At 41.0% G+C, this 24,727-nt stretch overlaps 1 protein-coding gene across 1 annotated transcript; it reads left to right on the forward strand.

Annotated features, from left to right (window-relative positions):
* The first annotated feature begins 5,977 nt into the window (after nt 1-5,977).
* On the forward strand, nt 5,978-8,215 carry LOC147905770 (phosphoribulokinase, chloroplastic-like). The gene is made up of 5 exons (XM_087374520.1): nt 5,978-6,563; nt 6,851-6,935; nt 7,063-7,147; nt 7,250-7,494; nt 7,636-8,215. The coding sequence occupies exons 1-5, from the start codon at nt 6,049-6,051 to the stop codon at nt 7,882-7,884; spliced, it is 1,179 nt and encodes a 392-aa protein (XP_087230646.1). The 5' UTR covers nt 5,978-6,048; the 3' UTR covers nt 7,885-8,215.
* Nucleotides 8,216-24,727: the final 16,512 nt, after the last annotated feature.

The raw sequence follows: 24,727 nt of genomic DNA on the forward strand, positions 1-24,727 counted from the left end.
ATCAACTAAAACTAAATTTATCAAATAATGTTGTTTATCAATTTTTGGCATACCCCCCCCAAAATCAAGACCCCCATTGCAAAGAAAGGTAAGGAACACAAGTGCTTGTTCTTATGCTCATGAGACAACAAAATGCATGAAATAGGCAACCAATGGGGTCCTAATTTTGCTGTATGTATGTAAGTATGTATATATGTATGTATATACATACATATATATCTATATGTGTATATATATATGTGTGTGTGTGTGTGTATGTATGTACATATGTATATATATATATATATATATGTATATGTATATGTTGATGCATATATGTATACATTGATGCATACAATTTTGATATATGGAGAAAATGGACATGAAAACCATCTAAATTGGCTCTTGTCGTTCGATTTGATATATGACATGATCCCATTTGGTTTGTAAGTCCAAAGATATGGGGTCCTACTTTTAGGGCCTGAATGCCTAAAATAGGGCAGCACGTTAACGGCCTGAATGCCTAAAATAGGCAGCGCGTTAACGCGCTGTCTATTTCATGCATTTAGGCCTCAAAACTAGGACCCCCGTTGGCAACACAATGGGGTCCTAGTTTTGAGGCCTAAATGCATGAAATAGACAGTGCGTTAACGCGCTGCCTATTTTAGGCATTCAGGCCCTAAAAGTAGTACCCTGTATCTTTGGACTTGCATATCCAAATGGGGTCATGTCATATATCAAATCAAACGGCAAGATCCAATTTAGATGGTTTTCATGTCCATTTTCTCCATCAACTAAAACTATATTCATCAAATAATGTTGTTGTTCAATTTTTGGCATACCTCCCCAAAATCAAGACCCCCATTGCAAAGAAAGGTAAAGAACGCAAGTGCTTGTTCTTATGCTCATGAGACAACAAAATGCATGACATGGGAAACCAATGGGGTCTTACTTTTGATTTTTGTATGTATGTATGTATGTATATATATGCATGTACATACATACATACATACATACATACATACATATATATATATGTATGTATGTATATGTTGATGCATATTTGTATATATTGATGTATATATTGATGCATACAATTTTTATATATGGAGAAAATGGACATGAAAATCATCTAAATTGACATGACCCCATTTGGATTTGTAAGTCCAAAGATACGGGGTCCTACTTTTAGGGCCTGAATGCCTGAAATAGGCAGCGCTGCCTATTTCAGGCATTCAGGCCTCAAAAGTAGGACCCCATTGTGTTGCCAATGGGGTCCTACTTTTGAGGCCTAAATGCATGAAATAGGTAGTGCATGAATGCGCTGCCTATTTTAGGCATTCAGACCCTAAAAGTAGCACCCCGTATCTTTGGACTTGCATATCCGAATGGGGTCATGTCATATATCAAATTGAATGGCAAGATCCAATTTAGATGGTTTCATGTCCATTTTCTCCATCAACTAAAACCATATTCATCAAATAATGTTGTTTATCAATTTTTGGCATACCCCCCCTAAAATCAAGATCTCCATTTTGCTGTATGTATGTAAGTATGTATATATGTATGTATATACATACATATATATCTATATGTGTATATATATATGTTTGTGTGTGTGTGTGTGTGTGTGTGTGTGTGTGTGTCTGTGTCTATACACACACACATGTATGTATGTATGTATCTATATATATATATATACATACATACATATGTATATATTGATGCATATATTGATGCATATCTTGATGTATATATTTATGCATACAGTTTTGATTGATGGAGAAAATAGGCATGAAAACCATCTAAATTGGCTCTTGCTGTTCGATTTGATATAGGACATGATCCCATTGGGATTTGTAAGTCCAAAGATACGGGGTCCTACTTTTAGGACCTAAATTCCTGAAATAGGTAGCTTGTCAATGTGCTGCCTATTTCATGCATTTAGGCCTCAAAAGTAGGACCTCATTTGGTCCTACTTGGGGTCCTAATTTTGAGGCCTAAATGTATGAAATAGGCAGCGCATTGACGTGCTGCCTATTTTAGGCATTCAAGCCCTAAAAGTAAGACCCCGTATCTTTGGAATTACAAATCCAAATGGGGTCATGTCATACATCAAATCAAATGGCAAGAGCCAATTTAGATGTTTTCATGCCTATTTTATCGATTTAATAAAACTATATGCATCAAATAATGTTGTTTATCAATTTTTGGCTTACACCCCCAAAATCAAGACCCCCATTGGAAAGAAAGGTAAGGAACACAAGTGCTTGTTCTTATGTTCAGGAGACATTAAAAAAGAGGCCTAGTAGCCCAAAAATGGCAGCGCATTAATGCGCTATCATTTTTGGGTTGCCAGGTCTCTTTTTTTTTGTCTCACGAGCATACATATGGAGGTTATTATACAATATAACTAAGAAGTAGTATTGAAGTAGTTCTACAATTTGGATGCATTAAGAGCATTCATATAGCAAGGAAGAATATTATAATTGAATACATTTTTTTTTTCAATACATATTGCTAGTGAGACTACCAAAAAGAGGCTCTACCCCTCATGATGTCTCATGAGGCTCTACCCCTCATGATTGCTTGATGCTTGGATTGCAGCTGGAAACGTTGCATGGGCAAAGCCACTATATGCCTCAAGTGTTGGAAATTGATGTATGGCTCAAGTGCTAGAATGTGCAAATCATGGCCAAAATCAAGACCCCTTAGAGATTCCATGAGGGCTATCCTTTTACTACTACACACGTCACCTTTAGTCGAGGGCAGAACCATTCGTCATCATAGGCAGCAGGTTCATGGGACCCCATCCCATGATCCAAGGCATTATTCAAAGACAAAGTATTTCTGACCATTCCCAAATTGACTTTGCCAATTCCTAATCTGATTGATTTCATTTACTGGACTTGCAATGCTTGCAAAGCCCTTGCTTAAGCTTGAATGAGCCTCTTGATTTTGGGGGTATAATGGCAAAAAATGGCTTAACACACCCAAAATCAAGAGGCTCATTCAAGCTTAAGCAAGGGCTTTGCAGGTCTTGTTTTTGGGTGGCAAAAGCACGAAAAATGACAGCGCATTAAGGTGTTGCCATTCTTATGCTTCCCCCCTCCAAAAACAAGACCCCCAAGCTATTCATTGGAGACACCAAAATGAGGAGAAGGATGATGTGAGGAGTAGAGGAGCTGGCCAATGAGGGGAGGGACAGCCTTGGAATTGCTAGCAATAAGCATAATGCAAGGAGGTGAGAAGGCAAAGAAGCAAGGAGGTGAGGAGGTGAGGAAGCAAGGAGGTGAGGAGGCAAGAGGCAGTCTTGAAGGGCAACAAGAGGGTGGAGGTGGCCGAAAGAGTAAGCAAGAAAGGGAGGGATGGAGATTGCTTGTAGGAAATGCTTGGATTAATGCTACAAATGCCATTTTTTTTTGTGTGTTTTGCAGCATGAAATTTTTATGGCATTTTTCTTTCAAAAAATACAACATTGTTGTGATTAATTGCGCTACAAACAACTCAAGTCGTAAAGCACCATGGATTAGTACAACAATATACATCACAAATGGATGCATACACTCATATACATCACCGATGGATGCATACACTTATACTCACATCGATTTCCAATATTGTATTAGATGGACCCTTAGCATATATGTGTGCATAGAAGACCATTTCCTACATTGATCCCTGATTTCATAGTTAAATTATTCCCTTTCTCACATTCTAACATGTGAAGATTTAATGTACATGCATTATGGGCACATTATATTGCAGTTTATGACTAACTTTTTTTATGAATGCATGATACTTGTATATGGTCAAGGAAGGTATATTATCATTTTTGAATGACAACATTACTCTATGCTCCATTTTATCCTATATTAGAAACTATGATCACTAGATATTACATAAATGTATTGCTCCATTATATCCTATACTAAAAACTATTTTGACCCAAATACATAATGCCAATTGAGGTTAGTACTCATGACAAGTGATGAAAACAATCCAATGGTATGAATGAGATCTTGTAAATTTTGGATATATAATATGGGTACTATGTTGATTGAGCTATTTTTCTAAGGAAATATTTTCAACTTAATTACTAAATACATACTTACAATGGTGACCTGATTCCCATCTATATGTATAATCAAGTTTTACTTTGTGTTAAAAAAAAAGCTTTTGCATAAGGTTAAAATTCGAATAGTATTTATATTTTTCTAAGACTACCCATTGAACTGGCTCCTATCCTTATATTGAACATGATAATGTTCATAAAGATTTTATGAATACAAATAGATAGCATTGGCTCTCTTTTTAGTGGTTGGGAATGAACCCTAAAAGTACCCTAAATTGACTATGTATTCCCTTATTTGTAGCATGGAAGTGATCATGGCAGAGTGGCATAATCCCTATTTTGCTTTTTTCATAGGTTCTTTTTATATTTTTCTAAGACTACCCATTGAGCTGGCTCCTATCCTTATATTGAACATGATAATGTTCATAAAGATTTTATGAATACAAATAGATAGCATTGGCTCTCTTTTTAGTGGTTGGGAATGAACCTTAAAAGTACCCTAAAATGACTATGTATTCCCTTATTTGTAGCATGGAAGTGATCATGGCAGAGTGGCATAATCCCTATTTTGCTTTTTTCATAGGTTCTTTTGCTACTCATGGTTGGTGGATACACCACGGCATAGATCCGAATAGATATTTGGTTTTTTTTTTCAACTTGCTTGACTAGACTTTCCTTGATGATTGTTCGATTGTGCATGATGAGTAGTCACTGGCTTAATTGATGCATTAAGTGCAATGTTTTCCTTAAAGTTTTTCATACTACAGGATGAAATAGAAGCTTGTTAACGCCTGGTGCATATTTTTCGTTAGATGCAATAGAATACTAGTTACAGAGTGTCTTTGCCAATTATTTCACTTGAATCATGGTCCTCTTATATTGAGTTTAACATAATAGTCTACAGGATACTGGATGAGCACTCAAATAGTGGTTAGATGCATTCATTTCTAGTTCCGATAGAACTAGCAATTGATCCGATGTTTTTTGTTGATGTGATGAATTGCATTACCTATAGCATATTGCAAAGTCTATGGAAGGCATTCAAATACATTTTCAAGCTTACAAATAAGCTCATTCCTCTTTAAACATTTTCCCATTTGGGGTTAGATTTGAAAGATAATGGGGTCCTTTCTCCAGTGACTAAAAACCGTTTTGTTAAATTGAACCCCCAAATTTCATTGTAAATGAATTGCATTACCTATAGCATATTGCAAAGTCCATGGAAGGCATTCAAATACATTTTCAAGCTTACAAATAAGCTCATTCCATTTTAAACATTTTCCCATCTGGGGTTAGATTTGAAAGATAATGGGGTCCTCTCTCTAGTGACTAAAAACCGTTTGTTAAATTGAACCCCCAAATTTCATTGTCAATATAAAAATAAAACAAAATTATCACACCGTGCTTTTTCTTGTGTATTAAAGTTTCTAAGCTTTTAATATTAACTCTTCAAACAATGTACAACCGCCAAAGGATTTTACTTATTAGAAAATCCTAATCTACAAAGTACCTAATAGTAAAACTTGGCTCACCACAACCAATAACCAATTGTGGTGCTATGGAAATGCTTGGGCACATGTATGCTTTGTGTGAACAAGAGAGAGTGGCGACAATCCTCCCAAAAGGAGTTGGCTCCAGTTCGGTACATGCATTATGAACGGGGCCTACGTGAGCAAATGGATTTGAAAAAGAGGGTTGGGGAGGGGGCTTGGAAATGGTGGGCTTTGGGGATGAAGCCAACGAGGGAGATATCCGGGGGCGGGCGAGTGAAGCAAGAAAGGGGGGACGGGGGGAGCGAGAAGGGGGCGACACGTGGCTGGAAGGGAAAAGGACACGTGGCAAGAGAATAGCCGCCACACAAATGCAATCTCCTTGTGAGCCACGAACGCGCACACACTTTCACTTGACACTCTCTTTGTCTACTCTCTACTCTAACACTATTCTCCTTCCTCACACTTGTCCTTCCTTCTTCGTCTTCCCTTCCATCGCCGGCTATGGCTTCCAAGCTCCTCTCCACCTCCCCCCTCCCCCTCCTCCGCTCTGACTTCCTCCCCTCCAACCCTCCCCCCCCCTCCCCCTCCCTCCCCTCCCTTCGCCCCCGCCTCTTCGTCTGCTTCTCCTCCGTCGAACGCCCCCTCGTCATCGGCCTCGCCGCTGACTCCGGCTGCGGTAAGAGTACCTTCATGCGTCGCCTCACCAGCGTCTTCGGTGGTGCCGCCTCCCCCCCCAAAGGTGGCAACCCCGACTCCAACACTCTCATCAGCGATACCACCACCGTTATCTGCTTGGATGACTACCATTCGCTCGATCGGACCGGCCGAAAGCAGCAGGGCGTCACGGCCCTCGACCCGAAAGCCAACAACTTCGACCTCATGTACGAGCAAGTGAAGGCCATCAAGGAAGGGAAGAGTATCGAGAAGCCCATCTACAATCACGTTACGGGCCTGCTCGATCCACCAGAAACCATCGTGCCTCCAAAAATTTTCGTCATAGAAGGACTCCATCCCATGTGAGTATCAGAGTGTTCCATTGATTCTAGCACTCGGTAACCATTATTCCTCATTGAGCTTCGAATGATTCTAGCACTCACGATCTATTATCACTCATGCGCCGGCCTGCTCGAACTCTGATCGTCTTTTGACGTCTGGTTTTCTGGGTGGTATGGTATCGCGTTGGGCAGTCCTCGATTTTGTTTCTCCCCTCAGTCCTTGTTTCCTCTTGAAGTTCCCCGTGCCTATCCTATTTGTCTGAAATCAACATATACTGTTGTTAAACTATCTTGTTTCATTTTCCCAGGTTTGATTCCAGAGTTCGAGAGCTTCTCGATTTCAGTATTTATCTCGACATTAGCGATGAAGTCAAATTCGCATGGAAAATTCAGGTGAGCGAAAGTGGATGGATGTCTTAATTCGAAATTATTTTTGATCGACGATAGATTACGCTTAATTTGTGCACCCCTATATGTCGTCCACTTGGAGCACTTATTGTCTAGGCATTACTGGTTGTAGCGCGATATGGCTGAGAGGGGGCACAGCTTGGAGAGCATCAAGGCGAGCATTGCTGCGAGGAAGCCTGACTTCGATGCCTTCATAGGTGATTATGTTGTTTAATGGATCTTTTCTTCCAGAGATTTACGCCACCTAGGCGTTCCTTCATGCATTGGATGTAACAATTGTTTGTGTCGAACGTTTCTAGATCCTCAGAAGCAGTATGCAGATGTGGTGATTCAAGTCCTACCCACGCAACTGATCCCTGATGATAACGAGGGAAAGATTCTACGGGTTCGCATGATAATGAAAGAGGGAGTGCCATACTTTGAGCCAGTTTATCTCTTCGATGAAGGGTCTACCATTTCCTGGATACCATGTGGCAGAAAATTGACGTGCTCGTATCCCGGCATTAAGTTTTTCTATGGCCCTGATGTCTACTATGATAACGAGGTACCTTGCACTCCGCCCATAGTTATTCCAGCAAGAACTTGGGCTTGAATATCATGCAGAAAAGTACTAATGTGTCTAGTGGTTTCATCGAGAGAATAATGTCTTATGACTTTGTGCCTATAATATATTTTGCTTTTACAGGTGTCTGTGGTGGAGATGGACGGACAGTTTGATAGACTAGACGAACTCATTTACGTTGAGAGTCATCTTAGCAACATCTCAACCAAGTTCTATGGTGAGATCACACAACAAATGTTGAAGCATGCTGATTTTCCTGGAAGTAACAATGGCACGGGTTTGTTCCAAACCATGGTAGGGCTGAAGATTAGGGACCTCTTTGAAAGAGTTCGAGCTAAGGAGGGTACTGCTTTGGAGTCAGCGAAGGCCTAAGCACCCCTCTAAGAAACTGCTCCTTTTCCAATTAGTCGACAGTGAGCGCTTGAACACAGCCCGTAGCATCCTGTATAATTTTCAGATGCAGGCCTTTGATGCACTTCTCAATCTCAGATCATTTTGTACACTCCTATGTGTCTAGAGTACATCAATGTGCTCTCTGTGATTCTTTCCCTGGAAAATCAACAAAGAGAATACTTATCGTTGTACGAGTAAACTTGAGGCTCTTTTCCCTCATGTGTAGACTACTCTGTTCAGCTTCCCATGATTGGCTTATCTTAGAGCCAGCCTGATAATGGCAGTCCAAGTTCTGGATATTATCTTTGAATGGCTGCATTACAAACATCTATGGTTTAGAGATGTAATACTCTTAGCAATATCTTGCTCAGGTGGCCATTGCAACTCATGTTGTTCTTCACCGAATTTCAAGCACTTGGGTTCAACAAATAGTGAACTGTCTGTATAGGCATTACCTGTGTTGATTAAGAATTTTGGAGTATTCATCTGTAGAAGTCTGTGCATTAGTCAGCCAGTAAGGGCTTTGCCTATACCTCAAGTCATATATAACCCATTGCACTCAGTATGCAGTTGAATACAAACTTGTTTGAGTAGTAAGACGTTGTGATTGGAATAACAGAACATGATGGGAGTTGCGTTTAGAGAGTGTGTGCTTGTCCACTACTTGGTTCAATAAAACGGACAGTGCTGAGGCATTTCAGGTTGGAAAGAAGGGGAGTAGATATCAACTTGATTTTTTGAATGCATGCATATAATCATAAATGTATCTATTTCACAGTGGAGACTAGATTAGACGGAGAGAGAGAGAGAGAGAGAGAGAGGAATGGCAATTCTTGCTATATTGAAGTATTGTAGGTAGTGTAGGGCGCAAATATGAGTTCCTGAATTTGTAAATCCATGCTTACGATAACAATTGTATCTACTGGAGAGAGAGAGAGAGAGAGAGAGAGAGAGAGAGAGAGACCATGCTTACGATAACAAGTGTATCTACTGGAGAGAGAGAGAGAGAGAGAGAGAGAGGCCTTTAAAGTAGGAGGATCATTAGATAGTGTCAGTCACAAAAGGTAAAGTGCAAGAATATAATAGGAGCTGAGCAAGACAATTACAATTTTGCACAATAACGGTTTTCAATGTTCATGATAATGAGAATCAAGCAATTTGTGAGCACAAAGTCGTTTAACTGATTCCAGGCAGAACTGCCCATATTGGCATCACTTGTGCTCATAGTTGTTGTAAATAAATACTTACAATTTCGGTTTAAATTTAGCGGTTGTCAATGTGCATGATATTGAGAATCAAACAATTTGTGAGCACAAAGTCGGTTAACGGATTTCAGGCAGAACTGCCCACATTGGCATCACTTGTGCTCATAGTTGTACTTACAATTTCGGTTTGGATTATTCGTATATGGGTCTGTGTATCAGTCACCTGCAGCTACTATGACCTCTGCCTGAACCTCAATTTGAATATCCCCCACTATGACTAATAATGGCCAATAGATCCAAATTCCAGGTTCACTGCCCAAATGAGTGCCCAAGCGGAGGACAGTTTGTCTCTGCTCTTTTACAGGACTTTGAGGGATATCATTGGACCTCATCTCTTATCTGCCTTCCAAGAGGCCTTTGAGCTGGGATCTTTGAGGTTGAGCCTTTGTGTTTGGACTCATTTGTCTCATCCTGAATGGGAAGGTAGTTCTCAGAAACTAATGATCCGTTACTCTTCTTGGGACTACCTATAAGATGCTAGTGAAGACTTTGGCTTTGTACCTTAGATCCCTACTCCCAAGTATAATCAGAGCTACATAGATGGGCGTTGTTCAGGATCAGACTATCCTGGGCAATGTGTTTACTTTTTGGGAGGCTACATTGGGCACACGAGTGTCAATAGGATATTGCAGTCTTACTTCTCGATTTCGAGAAGATTTACAAAAGAGTTGGTTGGAGCTTCTTGGAGGGTACCATAAGGAGGTTGGTTTCAGTCGGCCCTAAGGAGGCAGTACCATGAAAAGACTTCCCTATGTTCTCACTCGGCCAGTTAGATGGTATTGTGTGGAGGCAGAGGACCCGTGTTTCAGTTATCCAGCTCTATTTGTCAGGGCTATTCTCTTTTACCATATCTTTTGTTTTGATGAATGAGGCTAAGGGTTATTTTTTTAAGCTTCGAGTTGAGGCTATTCTCTTGAACCATATCTTTTTCTTTAATAGATGAGGCTAAGGGTTATTTTTTGTAAGGTAATAGTCAAGGCACTCTGGGGCTCTCTCCGAATTTAGGCAAGAGTAATAGTTATTGGATGCAAAGTTTGCAAATGACACATTAGTGATAGTCAAGATTTGAATAGCCTAACTATCACCATCTCTTCCATTGATAAGTTCTACCTAGCATCAGGAGGGTACTTGTCAATTGGAACAAATCAAAAGGTATTTGGATTGGTGCAGAGCAGGACACTCTAATAGGAGTTGATAGAGGCTTCATTTGGGTGCCCAGAGGCACCTCCACCATATATTTGGGATCTTAGATTGGTATTGGTGTGTCTCTTGCTCAATAATTTGCTCCTGCATTAGAGTGTATATGAAGGAAGCTAGGCCATAGGAGTACAACTACGCTTTCTTTGGTTGGTAGACACTCTCAATTAGGTGTTGTTGGCAACCCTGTGATGTGTAGTTTCTTGTTAGTTTTTTCATGGTGCTAGTATCAAGCATGTTAGGAGATTGCTCAAGAATTTTCTGTGGAGGAGGGGGTGGACAGTAGAGTTAGAGTATCTTGGGACACTATCAACCTTCCCACCACACAAGGAGGGTTGGGGATCCCAGACCTTGAGCTTTAGGGCAGAGCGCTCCTGCTCAAGCTTTTAGTGAGAGGCTTGACTTCAGAGCACCTTGAGCTTTAGGGCAGAGCGCTCCTGCTCAAGCTTTTAGTGAGAGGCTTGACTTCAGAGCGCTCCTAATCAAGCTTGTAGTGAGAGGCTTGACTCTAGAGGATCAGCCTTGGAAGCAATTTATGCTGCATGGTATTCTACAGTGTGCTCGTAGGGCCGCTAGTCAGTGGTAAGGAAGGTTTTTCTCGGTGGATCACCATACTTAGCCTACTTCTCCAATAGTGAGAAGGGTTATTCAGATATAGGATTGTTTTTGTCTGACTCTCATTCATGCAGTTCCTTCCATCAGAGAGGAGATAGCCAGTCAAGCACTTTTCCATAGCACCTTGGTACAGTATCAAGATGTTACACTCGTTAGCGAGCTCACATCCCAATTGGCAAGATGGCATGCCCAGGGCTTAACTGGTGCTAGAGATTGGTTCAGGGGAGGTTAGGAGATCACCGAGGAGACTATCATGCATACATATGGTCAGAGAGGAGCCTAGATGGAGAATTTGGATATTTTAGGGCAGACATTTAGCAGAGTAGGACTGGGATTTGGGGGAGTGGTCTTGGCCAGCACCCACCTCTTCAGATCCTTTACCCTATTTTTAGTATTTGATGAGGACTAGATACAAGGTTTTGTAGAGAGATATTCACCATATACCCACGATTGTCTAGCTATGGTAGTCAGAGGGGATTACTGATCAGCAAGGTTTAAAATCCATTTTTGGGGGGATCAATAGAGCTAAGAAAGTTTTAGGATTTCTTTGGCTTACCATTCATAGGAGTGTTCTCGTGGGCTCATGGTTATAATAAATGGATAGACCTTCTCTTTGTATGAGATGTTAGATTGCATAAGAATTCTACAAGCATTACTTATGGAGTTATCACTCTGCCAAGATGGTTTGGAATGGTGTTTTTAGATTCTTCTCTTATATCACATCCGAGCCTTTTATTATGACATGGAGTACCTATATGGGGTAGAGGGTCTGGTGCTTTTGCTTTATATGAGTCTCAGAATGGTGGCCATGCTTACTTCGTGTAGCGTTTCCTGAGACATGGTCCTACGGAGCTTAGCATCATGGATCCGTAGGGTAACAGTTCATGGATGTTTTTTTCGAAGGTATACTTATATATTAATAATATAGTATACTTTTTATAATTTCTTTTGAATTTTGAAGTAAAACATATAAATCCTAGCGGAACTTTTTCACATAAAAGTTTCAAAACTTGGCGAATGATTCAAACATTTATTTTTATTAGGGCATACAAACTTTCGACACCAATATAAAAGCTTCGCATTTTAACAAAACTAACATGAAAATTTCATTCATAGGTATAAGGGTTTGTTTTTTATACCTATTCCAATTCAATATTCATTGCTTTTGCTAAAGGCTGGTTTGGCTTGGGAGGTGATATCTAGCATCACTTGTAGTGGATCTGGTGTTTGAGATGTGTGTCACCATGCAAAGGACTAGTTGGGTGGTTCATACCAAAACGTGATTCAACCCACAATGTGTTTTAAGCAGACAACCATCTACTTAGGCTGATATATTGGCCTCTATTTGGGTGAACCTAATTGTCACCATTAGGACTCTATAGGAGCGATGTACGAGGTCATTTGAAGTGGTGCAAAAGAGGTTGATCTCGTTCATGAGAACTTGGGATTATTATTATTTTTCTTCATTTGATACCACTTGGGATATGGTGGTAATATAGATGACCCCCTTGGCTTTCTGTCATATTATAGAGATTAGGGATAGAGTTCTTAATCTCCCACCTCTTGTATAATTTGTTTTCTCCTACTGTGCTATTGTTGTCATCTCTCCTGTGTTGGGACAGCATTGAGCTTGGGTTTAGTGTTGTCCCTTCCCCTCCTCGCTCCCTCCCCAACCCTCTTAGCCTCGATTCTAGTTGCTACCCTTCATCATGGTGGTTGGTCAACATATTCCCATTTGGATGAGCCCTTGGTCCACTTGGTTGCTACCCTTTTGTGTTGGTCGAGTTGCATCATTTTCATACTCAGACATTGCTCTTGGTCCTCTTGTTTGTAGTCCACTCTTTGAGTAGGTTGATCTACTTCATCTCGAGATCTAGACATGGTGGAAATGATCTATTAGGGTTTTTTATTTCAAGTTTGGGGGGATAGGAGATCCCTCTGGTTGCACAATTTTTTGTTCCCCCCTACTTCATTACCCATCAACACTCTTTTTGAAAGGTGTGAAGTGCCTTCTTTCCTCTTTTTTCAATTAATCCTAGTTGTGACACTAGAGGGATTTTGCCACATCTATCAATAAATTGGAAAGGCATAGGTAGATTCTTTATTTGCAAGTGTTTGGGGCATGCTCTAGCTTCTTCTACACCAGGTTGTAAGGGTTTTGGTTATTCTTGATAGGTTGCAGATTGACAGTTTCTCCTCGCCTATGCCCATTTTCACGTTATTGTGAAGTTTGTGGGATGGAGATTACTCTCTGACCTTTGCTGTAATCACCTTTTGGTGGTTTTGAATGTAATATGTTATTGTTTTATGGTAAATGAATGCAAATTTATTTGGGTAGTGGGACATAGTACTCAGAATAGAAAAGCATATTTAGAGCTATGTTTAGAGAATACGTCTATGGCCACTCCTTTGCTTTTTTTCTAGTAGTGGAATGTGTAATGTCAATTGCTCAAGGAGTTGTTTCAAGGAGGTGTTTCCTAGTGTCCATGAATAGGGCAATGTAAGTCGCCATGGCATTGGTATGGCATTGCTATGATAAGAACTGACCAATGCAATCACATCCTTGTAAGTCATGATCAAATCCCTCTCGAATAGTACAATGACACACACAGAGAGAGAGAGAGAGAGAGAGAGTCCATTACTGTCAATTCTTGCAAGTTTGGAGAATCAATAGATAGTGTACGGCACACGAGGTGAGTCCAAGAAGATCATAGGAGCTAATCAAGATAGCCACAATTTTGCATAACAATGGTTCTTAATGTTCATGAAGGAAAAAAATATCTTCATTTTGCAATGTAATAGTTTCTAATACATCTCTAATTATTTAAGCTCTCATCCTCTGAGAAAATAGGAAAGTTTAGGACATTGAAGTACATATACAATATTTTTTTTCTTGAAATAAAATGGTTTATTAAAGAAATAATATAACACAAGAGTTACATTTCATATTGATAGAGACCATTGTAGGTTTTTAATATTGTGGTAACCATTTGAGTCATCATATCTATCCTCTTCACCACTTTCCTTATCTTCTCTTTTCTCATCCTCATCTTTTCTTTTTCATATTGATAGAGACCATTTTAGATTTCTGACTTTATGGTGATGCTTTGAGTCATCATCTCTATCCTCTTTACCACTTTTCTCATCTCTTCTTTTCCCATCCTCACTCTTCCCTTGATCTCCTCTAATGTGGAATCTTGTCATCATCTTCAATGTCCTCTTCCTCTAATTCATCATCCTTGTATCTAGTATGGTCCTTATCAAACCCCATTGTTTGATGAACTTGCCCTTCAAAGTAATCCATACAAGCTTTTCTTTCAATAACATTGGTGGAGTGAGCTTATGATAATGGTGAGAAAGCTACAAGGAGTTCGGGCTTAAGAGATGTGGTGTAGTGGTTTATACTTACATGTGCAAAAGCTCCCATTGAGAAGCAGGGAGTAATGGCAAAGTGAAGAGATGGGGGGGTGAGGATGAATTCATCAATATTTTTTAGGTTTCTTCGATGAGTAAGGGGTTGATTCAAGTTGGTGAGGTAGTGTGCCAACCCCTCACGAAGAGTGAGGTTTTGATTAGAGTTGATTAGAAACATGTAGTCACTTCTAAGTGGGGGCTTGTGATGAGGAAGAAAATGGGGAAGGGGTGGGTTGGTGGGTGCATGTGGAGATATCAAGCTCTACCCCCGATATATCTCCTGGATGACTATCATTTATGTCACCGCCTATGTTAGTTGTACTCGTGGTGTAGTTAGACTACCACATATGTTTTTGGTTTGGGTTCACATATGAACCACGTATTCTAGGGTTTGACATATAGGGTATTGTTGTTGTGTGCAAAAGTGAAGAAAGGCTTCACCCTCCAACCTTGTGTCCTCTCTCTTTTGTGTGTTGTAAAGAAAGCTGAACTTGAGTCTCCTATCTCTCTCCCTTATTCTTTACATGGTATCAGAGCCTTGTTCATGGTAAGGAGCTCAAGAAAGCAAGCCAAATTTGTGGTGTCCTGGTAAGAGGACCAGTGTTGCTTTCCTATTTCGAGTTTGGGAGCAAATCTCTGCAGGTAGCACAGCCAGAAGTGCAAGAGTGCACTGTTTCAGATTGAGAGGCCCTTCGCGGTGTGGCGAGAGCGTAGTATATGATGCGGGGCCCGTTTTTTTGATTTGAGGCCGTTTCGGGGCCCGTTTTGAAGGCGCAAGTTCTTCGCAGGCACTCAGAAAAAGGCCCTGTTTTTCGCTGTGCGACCACTGCGCGGCTAGTCGGTGGAAAGGTGCCACAGAAATTGCATCGTATGCCTGTGTGCAGAGATATTGGGAGTTGCAGATTCATGCCTGTTGCCTGTTGATGCAAAATCGTCACTAGGAAGTGACTGTGTGGTGAAATACCACTTTCGTCAGTGTTGCAGATCTGCCCCTGTGAGGCTTTTTGCAGAAGTTTTGCTATTTGCCCTTGTGAGGCATTTGCTGTGTTTACAGGTTGCTGTTGCAATTCGTGATTTGTAAAATGTCTGAGAATCTGTCTACCATTGTCAGTGAGAAGCTTGACAAGAACAACTTTCAAGCATGGAAGTTCAGGATACAAACTTCCTTATGGGAAAGGGAGTTTGGGATTACATCAGTGGTGAAACTGCAGAACCAGTGTTGGGTGCTGCTCCCACTCCTGCTGAACTGAAGGCCTTTAAAGAATGGCATGAAAAAGCCAGAAAATGCTTGTATTGGCTGTCTGTTAGCATTTCAGATTCTATGATTGTGCATATACAGGATCTAGAGACGCCTAAAGAGGCATGGGATACATTGGTGAAGCTGTATAGCACAAATACCAAAGCACGAAAGATGCAGCTAAAGCAGGAGTTGCACAATGTGCAAAGGAAAAATCTGAATATAAATGAGTATTCCTTGAAGGTGAAAGGCCTTGCAGATTCTCTTGCCTCCATTGGAGCACCTGTTGATGATGAGGACTTAGTGTCCGTGACCTTGAACGGTCTTGGGAAAGATTATGCACAGTTTCGGACATCCATTGGAGTCCGTGAAACATTTCCTGATTTTCAGGAACTTATTGCTCTCTTGCTGAGTGAAGAGCAAAGGAATGGTGGTTCAGCCACCTCAACTTCTCAAGAGACTGCTTTCTACTCAAATACAGGTAGAGGCAGGGGTAGAGGAAGAGGCCGTTTTGGTGGCCGTGCAGGAAATCAGAACCAACAGCAACAACAGGAAAACCAGTCCTATGGAGGAGGACGTGGTAGTTCTAGAGGCAGGGGGAGCCAAAGAGGCTGTGGTTCATGGCAAAGGAACCAGCAAGTAAATAGCAGCACAGAATGCTATTATTGTGGAAAGCCTGAACACAAGGAGAATACATGCTATAAAAAACAGAATGACATCAAAAGTGGGAAGTTGTAGCAAAGCAACTATGCATCATCAAGTGGGCATGGTGACGACAGAAATGAGCACCTTTTTGTGATGCAGCATATGGTTAACTCCATGTCAGGAGATGCTGCAGCTTGCAATGATGTTTGGTATGTTGATTCAGGTGCCTCTAACCACATGACCAGTCATGGTGAGTGGTTTCATGATGTTAGAAATTTGGATAAGCCAGGTTATGTTGAAACAGGTGATGATACTGCGCACCCAATTATGCAGGTTGGTAAAGTGCCATTGGCTATGCAGGATGGCAAAACGAAGTACTTGGCAGATGTACTTCATGTTCCAAAAATCACTAAGAACCTGGTTTCAGTTGGCCAGATGGTTGAGCAAGGTCTGCAGGTTAGATTTAATCCTGATGGATGCTTTGTTGAGGACTTGAAAAATAAGTGCCGCTTGGTTGCGAAAGGCAACAAAAATGGCAGAATGTTCACCTTGGATGTTGATATGCCTGAGGTGAAAGCTGCTATGTTTGCGCATGGGAGAGGTGTCATTGCAGATATTGAGATATGGCACAAGCGCATTGGGCACGTGAATATACAAAGGCTGAAATCTATGCAAACGAAAAACATTGTTGCAGGTTTGCCTAAATTCAGAGTTGAGGGAATGCAAAAGGTATGTGAAGCATGCCAAATGGGTAAGCAGGCCAGACATGCATTTCCCAAAAATGCTAAGGTGAGCAGAAGACCTTTGGAAGTAATCCAGTCAGATGTTTGGACAACCAAAGCTGCTTCTATTGGTGGATGCCATTATTATGTGACGTTTATTGATGACTACACTAGGAAGGTGTGGATTTATTTTATGAAGCACAAAAGTGAAGTGTTCAGCCATTTCAAGGCTTTTAAGGCCATGGTTGAAAAAGAGAAAGGTGTGCATATTAAAGTGCTAAGATCTGATGGAGGGGGAGAGTACTTTTCAGAAGAATTTTGTGAATATCTGAAAGAACAGGGAATTCAAAGGAAGTACTCATGTAGGTCTACCCCTCAGCAGAATGGGGTTGCAGAAAGGAAGAACAGGCATATTGCAAAAGTAGGACGGGCGATCCTAAATGAGAAAAACATGCCTGATTATTTTTGGGCTGAAGCAGTAGCAACTGCTGTTTATATTATGAACAGAACCCCCACTGCATCTGTCCATGGCATGACGCCTGAAGAAATGTATACAGGCCAAAAACCAGATATTTCTCACTTGAAGGTATTTGGTTGCATAGCTTATGTTCATGTTCCTGATGAGAAGAGAACACAGCTGGATCCAACGGCAGAAAAATGCATCTTTATTGGATATGCTCTGCACCAGAAAGGGTATCGCTGTTATAACCCTTCCACCCGCAAAATGCAAGTGAGTAGAGATGTTGTTTTTGATGAAATGAGCAGCTGGTATGCACCAACTGTTATGGTAGGAGATGCAGATGCAGGAAATGGGAATGCTGCAATAAATCCAGAGCAGCAATCTCAAGCCTTGAGTGGACCCAGAGAGTCCTCTACTAGTGGATCTAATGCATGGACAGGGAGATTGAGATCTAGTGAATTGTCACATGGCAGTCCTGATAGTGTTGTGCAGGTATCACATAAGGGAAAAGAAAAAGTAGACCATGCTCCAGTGTTTGATGTGTCTGCTGGTAGCTCTCATGTTGATGGAGAGTCAAGTGGCTCTGAAATGAGCCTTGATGAGGAACTTGGGATTCCTTCTGTTGTTACACCTGGTGCAAGGAAAAGCAGGCATGATTTAAAGACTCCTGCAACTGATCTAGTTGTACGGAGGTCCACTCGTATTAAGTATCCAGTTGACAGGCTGAGATATGATGGGTATACAGCACATCACTATGCTTATATGGTCAAGGTTCTAGAGGAGCCAGAGCCCACATGTTTTGAGGATGCAGCAGGGCATAAAAATTGGGAAGCAGCTATGGATGAAGAGATGGCTGCCTTGGATGCAAACCACACTTGGGATTTGATGCCTTTGCCTCATGATAAGAAGGCTATTGGCTGCAAGTGGGTTTACAAAGTAAAGCACAATGCTGATGGGTCTGTTAGCAGGTACAAGGCAAGATTGGTTGCCAAAGGTTTTGCGCAGACATATGGAATTGACTATGAGGAAACTTTCAGCCTAGTTGCAAGGATGGCAACCGTGAGAGCAGTAATTGCTATGGCTGCTGCAAAGGGATGGTCTTTGCATCAGATGGATGTGAAAAATGCCTTCTTGCATGGTGATTTGCAGGAAGAGGTTTATATGATGCAGCCAGAAGGTTATGAGGATAATTCACACCCCGATTTTGTATGCAGGTTGCGCAAAGCCTTGTATGGCTTAAAACAAGCGCCGAGGGCATGGTCAGACAAGATAGGGCAATATCTTGTCACTATTTGATTTCAGATTTCCAATTCAGATTTTTCACTTTATGTGAAAAGGACAAACAGAGGGATTGTGCTTATAGTCATCTATGTTGATGACTTGATTATTACAGGTGATAGTGATGCAGACATTAATGAAGTGAAGCTACTGTTGAAGCAGAAATTTGAGATGAAGGATTTGGGAGAGCTGCGTTACTTCTTGGGCATTGAGGTTATTAGATCCCCGAGTGGGATATGGCTGTTGCAAAGGCAATACGGTTTGGACATGCTGTCCAAATATGGGATGACAGGCTGTAAGCCTATCGCTGTTCCATTGGAGCAGAATGTGAAGCTCAATGCAGAGACAGGTGAGCTTCTTGAAGATATTACTATGTACAGGCGCATAGTAGGTAGCTTGATTTACATGACTATAACCAGACCAGATTTGAGCTATGCTGTGGGGCTGGTGAGTCAGTTTATGCAGGCACCAAGGAAGCCACATTTGGATGCGGCTAGGCGCATACTGCGGTATGTGAAGTCCACATTGCATTATGGACTATTTTATGAAGCTAGGTGTGCATTACAGGTACATGGATACACAGATGCTGACTGGGCTGGTAGTGTCTCAGACAGGAGATCTACTAGTGGTTTTATGTTTTCCCTTGGGAGTGGTGCCATCAGTTGGAGCAGCAAGAAGCAGCCAACAGTTGCCTTGTCGAGCACAGAGGCTGAGTACAGGGGTGCAGCAATGGCTGCATGTGAGGTAGCTTGGTTACGGAAGCTACTTGCAGATATGGGACAGTCAGTTCATGCAGCAGTTGTCATTCATTGTGACAACATTAGCAGCATCATGCTTGCTAATAACCCAGTTTATCATGCTAGAACGAAGCACATTGAGGTGCATTATCACTTTGTGAGAGAGAAGGTTCTAGCTGGTGAGATTGATCTTGTCTATGTCAGCACTGAGGAGCAGGTGGCTGATATTTTTACGAAGGCATTGGGTACCGAGAAGCTTCGCAGATTTAGGAGCTTGCTTGGTGTACGTGAGATGGATTTGAGCTTGAGGGGGAGTGTTGAGATATCAAGCTCTACCCCCGATATATCTCCTGGATGACTATCATTTATGTCACCGCCTATGTTAGTTGTACTCGTGGTGTAGTTAGACTACCACGTATGTTTTTGGTTTGGGTTCACATATGAACCACGTATTCTAGGGTTTGACATATAGGGTATTTCCCTATTCTATTGTATTGTTGTTGTGTGCAAAAGTGAAGAAAGGCTTCACCCTCCAACCTTGTGTCCTCTCTCTTTTGTGTGTTGTAAAGAAAGCTGAACTTGAGTCTCCTATCTCTCTCCCTTATTCTTTACAGTGCATAGAAGGTAGATCAAAAATCCTATGATGAAATGATGCCAAAAAGCTTACTAGTGGTTTTCCCTCATGGTGTAGGAAATTGCATAGGAGTTGGCTTGCATGAATGTTATAAGGAGGGAGGCTGAGACATAAAAAAGGAATCTATGAGAGAATGGGGTTAAGCATAAGATGGTGTGTCACCTCCATTTTGATGAAATAAAGCCAAAAATTAAGAAGCTTGCAAACGGGGGAGTTTACCTATTTTTTATTAGTTGAGTTCCTATGCTAGGGGCAGCTGCATGAGTATCTGGTTTCTAAATGAAAAATTCCAATGAAGGGATCTATTGCTCAGTTTTTGGGTAAAGGTTTCTTTCTTTTGCACTATGTCTTGGAAGCCATTAGAAATGATCTACTTGCAAAGTCGTTTGAGTATATGGGAGCTATGGTGATGTCAATTCCATGAAGCCCCTCATTTAGCATTTGATGAGTTCATGTATTGTGAATTCCCAGTCTCTGTCTCAAATTTCCCACTATGCCTGCCTAGATAGAAAACTCTCTTGATATGGTAGCAAATGCTCTTGGTCAAATCTTGGTGCTCCCTCATTCTACTAGGAAAGTGTTTGATGTGAATCATGCATGGATCCTTTGGGACTACATCTAGGATGTGTCAAATTTTGTTGATGTTCATTTTCTTGATAAGGTTGTGGTTACACAGAGGGTCTGATTTGGATAGTTCCTAGATGCATGTTACCTTTGTAGGAAGGTGGAGCAATATGCATAATGCTTCCCATCTTGTGAGGAGAATAAGAAGATTGCAAGAGGTGAGAAGTTGGACGAAACGGCCCACCTAGACCTTGAGAAAATTAATCCACAAGAGTAGCTTAAGGTTAGTAGAGGTGGCATGTAGTTGTTGGAGGATGCTAGGGGAGGATGATCGGCTATCAAGATCACACATGGAAACATAGATTTACTAGCAACCTATGATGTCTCAAAGGAAGGAAAATGTAATAGCTATGATTTGGATGAGATTGACGCTTGAATGCTAAGTAAGGAGGAAGGGCAGATGCTAGTGGAAGAAAAATAGAAGAAGCAACTTATCCATATTAGAAATCCTTTTGGGTAAGTCGGTTCATACGAGGTTGAGAATGGCTTGCATCCTCTTCGGTTGGCTATTGATGATCAGATGGTGAGTGATGAAGGTGAGGATGAGTTTCCATATGCCAATAATAAAAAGACACTCTTGGAAGAAAAGCCTATGACCAAGAAACTGATGGACGAAGGAGTTCATAATAGACAACCACCTAAAGAAATGTCAAAGAGACTCCAAAACATGGCAAAGAGTGCAAGTGGCAAGGAGAACCACTTCAGCTTCCTCTGAGTTTCATATGAGGCTCTAACATAGTAAAGGTGGAACGAAGGCTCTTCAAGGGGTGTTAATGGTAATGTGGAATGTTTGGCATTTAATTCCCATTTGAGAGGAAGCTAGCGGGAGGCAGGGGGTGGGGGGGGGGTTGTTACTCAAAAAGCGGTTGTAAGGTAAATATATTTTTTGGGATGCATTAGTTAAATTTGTTGCTATCTCTCTTTTTGTGTTAGGCTTTAGGCTCAATATTATAAGTGCCTATGCATCTAATGAGGCTCGAGTGCAAGCTAAGTGTTAGAGGGAGTTGAATCAAAATATTTCTAGGAATAGATGGGATTTAGGAGGGGATAAGAATACGGTTGAGGTCATTAGAGATAGGTTGAGTAGCTTGACGGTGTTTTGGGGATTTGAATTAGAAGCCTAGGATGAGTTGTGTATAGACAAATATCTTTTAGATTCCTTTGAGATGATCTTGAGGGGCTCTCATGGAGAAATAGCAAGAAGAGTAATGAATTTAGAGCTAGTAGGATTGAAATTTTTTAGTGTCTTGAGCATGGTTAGTGTGGCTTTATGCCCCTATGGGGGGTCATGTTTCCTTGATTTGGATTTGTCTGATAATATACCTATGGGGTGCAAATTTTAGTCCCAGGATCAATTGGCAAATCATTCGACATCCCCTAAAAGTTTAACAAAGGGCTGTTGAGAAGGGAGGGATTTTGTCAAAAAATCAAGAGAGTTTCGTTGTTGTAACTGCATTAGATTGTGGATCCTGGTGCTAGGAGAGAGGGTTTTTGCCAAAAATTCAAGAGAAACTAGTTCCTGAAATTGCACCAAAGTGTAGAGCATGGTCTAGGAGGAACAAAGCTATCAGATCTATAATGTAGGTGGCAAAAGCTTGGGAGGTAAAGGTCTTCAACAAGAGATGAAAATTTAAATCTTGTTTGGTGCAATGCTGTCCAATCTAAGGGAGAACAAGTTGTTGATTCCGAATGATCCATATGTGTCCACCCTTTTGGTTGAGGTTGAGGATGCATTTTAGGAGGAGAGATTGACAAGGTAGAGAGGGCCTATCTACAAAGTCAGATTCTTTGGGTATACTTAGGCTATTTCCCTTTGAAGTTCTTTTTCTGGGTCATGAAGACATACAAGGTAATATGGTGAATGCATTTTGGCATATTGTAGAAGCCTTTAGAAAAGATCTTTCCTATATTGTGCATGATCTAGGGAAAGTGACTCCTAAATGGAAAAGTAATGTGGCAGGTATTCTACCTAGAGTGGTAGCTAGCCAAAGAGTTGGGCTAGAGAGTGAGTTAACTGAGAGGGAACTGTGGGAATCTCTAGATGATTTGGATCATGATAAGGCCCATGGACCTAATGGCTTGATTGCTAGACTTTATATAGCTTTTTGGAGTCTAATTAGTCTAATTAAGAAGGACTTTATGGAAATGGCCAACAAGCCTATGGCAGTGGATGAGCTTTCTAAAGATGTTAATGTGGATTTAGTTAAACTGTTTCCTAAACTATTTCCTAAATGGCAAGAATAGATTAAGGGTCAAGTATTGGACAATAATACGGATTTACCTCTTTATATTCAACTTTCATAGCTTCATGAATACATGCTATATCTTTCTCATGAATTTACAGTGGTCTTGCTGAATACTCATCATCTTTTCAACTTTTCACTTGAAATGTCGATTTGCTTCTTTGCATTCAACTTCGACACACTGTTGAAGAAATACTGTGACTAGATACTCGTTTGAAGAACACATCACTAGGTGAACCACAACAAATATCGACACAATTACAAATCTAGATCATTTCGAACTTGACAAACAAAATGTATTTAAAGCAAAGTATCCAAAAAACAATGACATACTCAATTTTTTGCTTGAACGTTTTCCAATGCTACAATATGATATTTTGGTTGCGATTCTGTTCGAGTCACTTTTCCTCTGTCCAAGTACGGTTTCTCCAACTTGGATTGGCCTTTTCATTGATGCCTTGTCCATGTCCACAAATGCAACAACACTTGAGCTTCTACAACAAATCTTAGCAAATACGGCTAACTTGCCAATGCTTATGCACAATTGTTTAATGCGACTAGGGTCTTTCTTGGAGTCCTCCTTTGAGGTGCTCTGTGAAGCCAACAATTGCGTTCACACAGTGATGATTGTTTAAACAAGTTCATGCATAGAAGCACTTTTCAACTTACTTAGCGAGGTTGGCGACCACATAGAACTGGCACCCCTATTTCTTTGAAAACTCGAGCTCCAATATGCCTTCTGGGACCTTGCACAAGAGACAACGCTTGCAGATTTGATGCAACAGCTCCAAATGCAAGTGCTAGAGAGATAACTGTCCAGTATGCAGAATCACAAGCCAATCACAACATAATCACAATGAACATTATCAACAAAATATATTGTATGCAAATGAATGCTAACAAAATGATGGAGCAACAATGCACCAAAAATCTTTCCTTCGCTTCTTCATCGTAGTCACGCCACAAGATGTCAAAATGCACTTAGACCAGAGAAGTAATGCGTCTAGTTGCAAGGTATCTTAGAAGTATTCAAGACAGTCCATCACACCCATGCATTTGTTGTGGATCTCTCTCTTTCAAGTCGAAGCTACATGGTGTTTCTTCCATTAATAGGCAATTCTTGGATCTAAACTCAAGGAACACCGCTAACTTCCCTTGCTATGAGCATGTCATATGTACCTTATGCGAGGGACACAAATCCGCAAAGGTTCTCTACCAAGGTTTTGTTTAGAAAACATGACTTTGGCTCATCCAACACAGTACACGAACATGCTCAACGACATTGAGGATGCCTTATTGCAATACGCATGCCCTTCACACAAATCCATGAACTATCGTTTGATGGCCAGTACAGATTGCGAGGAGTAGTGGTGAATGTTTTCGCAGATGTCGATAGGGAGTAGCGGATTTTGCCACGGTTTATGGACAAAATTGCAATAGTCATGGTAGAACTGAAGCATAGGCTATCATATGCACAAAATTACATGAGGGCCATGGCCTTGTGCAGCCCACTTTGAATTTCAATGCTCTACATGAGCTTTTGAGCACACCATTATACTGTGAATCTGAGGTGGTGCTCAACCCCCTGTGGACAAGCCTTATCAATGCTCTGTCGCAAGAGCCTACTCACAAGCCTTTGCATGACTCCAACTTGGACACTGACGATAATGTTGTAGCAATCGACACACTTGTCCATGGAATCTACATAGCACAACAAGTTGTTGATCTCGAGGACAAAACAATATGTGTCA

Source organism: Dipteris shenzhenensis, chromosome 1 (genome assembly GCF_047967505.1).
Source record: "Dipteris shenzhenensis isolate YYH24624 ecotype China chromosome 1, Dip_SZ_1.0, whole genome shotgun sequence".
NCBI classification, from domain to species: domain Eukaryota; kingdom Viridiplantae; phylum Streptophyta; class Polypodiopsida; order Gleicheniales; family Dipteridaceae; genus Dipteris; species Dipteris shenzhenensis.

Bases quoted from the DNA above. Each gene is read 5' to 3' on its own strand.
- LOC147905770 (XM_087374520.1), top strand. From the start codon at position 6,049: ATGGCTTCCAAGCTCCTCTCCACCTCCCCCCTCCCCCTCCTCCGCTCT. The intron at 7,148-7,249 runs GTGATTATGTTG...GAACGTTTCTAG, and splicing joins TGACTTCGATGCCTTCATAG to ATCCTCAGAAGCAGTATGCA. The intron at 7,495-7,635 runs GTACCTTGCACT...TTGCTTTTACAG, and splicing joins ATGTCTACTATGATAACGAG to GTGTCTGTGGTGGAGATGGA.